Here is a 5,033-nt window from a genome sequence, read left to right on the forward strand (position 1 = left end):
AAAAAAAAAAAAAAAAAGAAATTTAATTGTAAAGATGGGTGTTTACTTAGTACCTAACGTACCAAGCTTTGCATGTGTTAGAGGTTTTCATACGTACTTCACCTGGAATTCAATACTCTAATGCAGGTACTATAAATCTATCTTATAAACAAGCAGACAGTAGTTACTCATGGAGGTTAATTAGCTTGCTTAGAAAGTGACAGAACTTGAATCCAAAGCAGGTCTTCTGCCCCCTTGTCTGTACTCTACCAAACTATTTTCCAAGCCTTGAATACTCTTAACCCTCTCCTTAAAATCTTTTCCTCCTGTGGTTTCTTTTTTTTTTTCTGAGATAAGAGTCTCACTCTGTTGCCCTGCGTAGGGTGCAGTGGCGTCATCGTTGCTCACTACAACCTCAAACTCCTGTGCTCAAGGGATCCTCCCTCGTCAGCCTCCCAAATAGCTGGGACTACAGGCCCTTGCCATGATGCCTGGCTAATTTTTCTATTTTTAGTAGAGATGGGGTCTCACTCTTGCTCAGGCTGGTCTTGAACTCCTGGCCTCAAGCGATCCTCCCACCTCGGCCTCCCAGAGTGCTGGGATTACAGGTGTGAGCCACTGTGCCCAGCACTCCTGTGGTTTCTATGGTACAGCCTATTCCTAATGTTTCTCCTTCCTTTCTGTTTCTTTTGCTGGTTCTTCCTCCTCCTCCTGGGATTTGTAGGCTTCAAGGTTTCATCTTCACTTCAAGGTTAAAAGGCCACTCTTATTATACAAGAGAACCTCAGGAAACTACAAATGTAAAATAATAATGACTTACTTCTTAAAACTCACTTATTGCCATGACTTACATACCACTCTCTGTTGGTTTTTCTCCTACAGCTGACACTACTTCTTAGCTGACCTGATCTGCCTGTAAGATCGGTGTTTGCCAGTTTAGTGCCTGAACTCCTTCCTCTTCCACCCTATAAACTCTCCAGCACATGCTCATCCATTTTCCATGATGTCAACTAACATCTGTTCACTGATAGCTCAAAAGTTTTATCTGCAACTAAGCTATTCTCTGAGCTTCAGACTGTATGTACAATTGGAAAAAAAATCCACATGAATGTTTCACAATTACATCCAAAATTAAATTCTTCATCTTTCCATCAAAGCTGATTTTCCGTCTTATTTTCCCTTTCTAAACAGCAATCCCAGTTAGAACTCTGAGACTCATTCTAAATTCTTCCCTCTGGTTCAACTGGTTCTGACTTGTTAACACTTGCATCTTCTGTCCTTTCTTCCCTGGGTTTCTTACCTCATTTCTCACCTGAATCATTGGTACATAATAGAAGCTCAAAAACACTTGCTGAATAAACACACAGACACACACATACACAGAGTCCCACTAAGAGCAGGGATCGTGTCTTATTCATTTTTGGAGACTCAGCACTGAGCTAACATGTCACCCCAAAATACCTACTGACTGAATTATCATTCCAGGGTTCCCGTATCTAAACCAAACTCTCAGGGAGTAAGATCCAGGAATTCATTTTTTTTTTTTTTTATGTTTAAAGGCACGGTCTCACTCTGTCACCCCTGCTCGAGTGCAGTGGCATCATCATAGCTAACTGCAACCTCAAACTCCTGGGCTCAAGTGATTCTCCTGCCTCAGCCTCCCTAGGAGCTGAGACTATAGGCGCACATCACCATGCTCTATCTTTTGTAGAGATGGGGTCTCACTATTGCCCAGATTGGTCTCGAACTCCTGGCCTCAAGCAATCCTCCCAACTCAGCCTCCCAGAGTGCTAGGATTATAGATGTGAGCCACCATGCCCGGCCAGGAATCCATTATTAACAGCTCTCTGGATGAATCCTACATAGCCAATAAAGCAACAGCCTTTATGAACCAATGAATTAAGTTCATCCCCAAGATGAAAAGGGAGAAAACTGAAACTGAGACAGAAATGTAATTAAACAACTTTCTTGCCACTTCTATATAGACCTAAGACAAATAGACCTCTCCGACAAAATGAAAGTACTTCTTGAATCATCTGCTACCATAACAACTCTGTCTAACACAGCATCCTCGCTCAGTTAACCCACCGCAATAGCCCACTTCCATCTGCGTGCCCCGACAAACCATTCTCTACACAGCAGCCAGAATGATCTTTCTAAAACTCCTATCAGAGCATGTCATCTTCCCCTCACTCCACCCCATCTCAGAGAGATTCTTTCTCCCCACATTTTACAAACAAAATCCAAACTTCTTATTCTGGTTTACAGAGCCTTATATGATATAATCTCGTCCCTGTTTACCCCTCTGAACTTACCTTCTACTCCCTGTAGAAGTACTATCTGTACTGAAATCACAGTGGTCTTTTTTGTTGCTAAAATATATAAAACTTTGTCTAGCCTAGAACTTTTGCACTTGCTATTTCTACCTGTCAGGAATGTTCTTCTCCCTGAGCTTATCATGGCTAGCCCGTTCTCTCTATGGAGGCTCAATTTAAATGTCATCTCCTCAAAGAGACCTAATCAAAAGTAGCCTTCCAGTCACCTGCTAGGACGGTACCCTATTTTAATTTCCTACAAGGCATTTATTACAAGGTGGTATTTGCCCTGTGTATTTGTTCACTGTCTATCTTCCGCCCACAAGAATGTCAGTTCCATGACAGCAGTAAACGTGCCTTGGTTATAGATCCGTTGCTTTATGCCCAAGGCTTAGAACAATGCCTAGCATATACCAGACGCTCCCTATGCATTTATAATCAATCTACTGTTATTTTGAGATCACCACTGTATGAAGTCCTGATTTTAATCAATGAATAACAAAATTTTCTTTTAATAAATATATCTATTGAATAAATCCAATTTGTCTATGTTAATGGGAAAGCAACAGGTTCAAAGAAAATTATTTTTTAGATATTCTCGATCAGGGACTTGCAAAAAAAAATAACCAATATGCCTACAAATTATATTCATGCCAAAACGAAGTTGTATTTTTCTACTTTCACTAGGTGAAAAAAAAAAACCTTTCAAGTTGTTGCAAATTTTACCAATATTGTGAGAGAAAAAATTCAAATGTCCATCAACAGGAGAATGGATAATCAAGTTGTGGCCTATCCATACAAAGCGTACTACTAAGCAATAAAAAGGAAGGAGCTCTTATTGATACATACGACAAGGCTCAATCTTAAATAAGCACACTCAGTGAAAGAAGGCAGGCAAAAAAGAGTATATACTGTATGATTTCACTTATATGAATAGTGACAGAAAGCAGATCAGCGGTTGCCTGGGCTAAGGGTAGCAGAAAAAGGGACTGCAAAGGGGAACTAGAAAATTTTGAAAAATGATGAATGTTCATCATATTGATTATACCTATGTCAAAACTTATCAAACTATATACTTTAAATATGTCTAATTTACTCAATGTCAATTATTACTTAAGCTATTTATTAATAAAAAAAATTTTTTTTTAAATGAGATCAGGTCACTCCCTTGCTTAAAACTCTTCAACAGTCCTCCATCTTCTGAAAATAAAAAATCTGTTACAGGGGTGGGCATGGTGGCTCATGCCTGTTATCCTAGCAGTCCGGGAGGCCAAGGTGGGAGGATCACTTGAGATCAGGAGTTTGACATTGCTGTGAGTTAGGCTGACACCACAGCAGTCTAGCCCAGGTGACAGAGCAGACTGTCTCAAAATTAAGAAAAAAAAAATTTGTTATAAACATTATAGACACTGTAAGGGAGTTAACATTTAAATGGAATGCACATGAAACCAATGTCATAAGCTAATACCAACAGCTAATAAAAGCCAAAGACACAATTCAACAGATTTAATTTTTTAACTTCAACAAAAAATAGAATCAGTAAATTTACAAAAATTAACTTTACATTTCTACATCAAAAAGATAAAAATGCATTAAACTCTCACAATACCTGTAGAAGGAGGTGATTTCTCTGAGTGTTTTGCATTTAACAGTTTTCTGCTAATAAATATGTAACCACAGGGACAAGATTTACATGCAACAGGAACCTGTAGAAGGAAAACATGTATTATTACAATTTTTCTATTATTAAATTTCTTAGTGGTTAAGTAGTCTTCTTGAATGATAAATTACTTGAAGTAGGAATCACAGATTTATTTAAAACCCCAACTCCTTACAATAAATTGAGATGGACATCATATGGTCATATATTCATATTCTCCTAGTGCTTAACAGTATCATGAATATCATACCATACCCATACCATAAATAATAAGTGGGTATTAAACATACGCTGATGACCGACAGAAAACCCTAACAGGGTCAGAGCAAGGCGAAGTATGCAGTGAAAAAAGGTAGCATCTCCTAAAATGTTAGTTTGATAGCAGTTTATGGTATAGAACAAAGTGGAAAAGAGAGCAGTTAGAAGTTGTTAATGTTTAATAATCCCAGTATAAGATTATGAGGGACCACTGGAATAGTGAGAATGGAAATGGAGAAAAGGCAGACATGCCACACATTTCAAAGATGGGAAAAATAACACTAAGGTCCAAACTGACTAGTGGTGATAAAGCAGGAGGAAATGAAAATAACTCAGGGTTCTAACACAAGTGGAGAAGACGCCAATTACCACTGATAAAAAAGAATAGTTTACAACAAGTTTGAGCAGCAAAAGTATACCGAAACAAACAAAAGAGAATGTTGGAAAAAGTAGGAGTTGAGACCTTACATTCTCAGCTCCAGGAACATTTAAATTCTTCAGGCTTCTATTTCCAAATTTGTAAAATACATAAATTTCCCTTCTCCATTTCAAGCCTATAAATACTTCTCAAGACAAACATTATTGAAAAACATTGAAAAAAATTTTTAGACTTCCATCCATAATCACTTCCCTAATATTAAAGTTAATGATCCTTCGAATCAAGACATGTTCACTCAAAATCTGAAATTAATCTCAACAAAAAAGTACTCACAAAATAATTACAGTCAGGCCGGGCGCGGTGGCTCACGCCTGTAATCCTAGCACTCTGGGAGGCCGAGGCGGGTGGATTGTTTGAGCTCAGGAGTTCGAGACCAGCCTGA

General features: G+C 38.4%; 1 protein-coding gene across 1 annotated transcript in view; it reads right to left on the minus strand.

Annotated features, from left to right (window-relative positions):
* The window catches only part of LOC105818089 (chromosome unknown open reading frame, human C16orf87), a 36,933-nt gene that overhangs the window by 26,394 nt on the left and 5,506 nt on the right, over positions 1–5,033 (minus strand). Inside the window, exon 2 of the mRNA XM_012653966.1 lies at positions 3,904–4,000. Within this exon, the coding sequence (XP_012509420.1) occupies positions 3,904–4,000 (97 nt within the window). The remainder of the gene's footprint in view (positions 1–3,903; positions 4,001–5,033) is intronic.

This window comes from Propithecus coquereli, unplaced genomic scaffold (genome assembly GCF_000956105.1).
Source record: "Propithecus coquereli isolate 6110/MARCELLA unplaced genomic scaffold, Pcoq_1.0 Scaffold436, whole genome shotgun sequence".
NCBI classification, from domain to species: domain Eukaryota; kingdom Metazoa; phylum Chordata; class Mammalia; order Primates; family Indriidae; genus Propithecus; species Propithecus coquereli.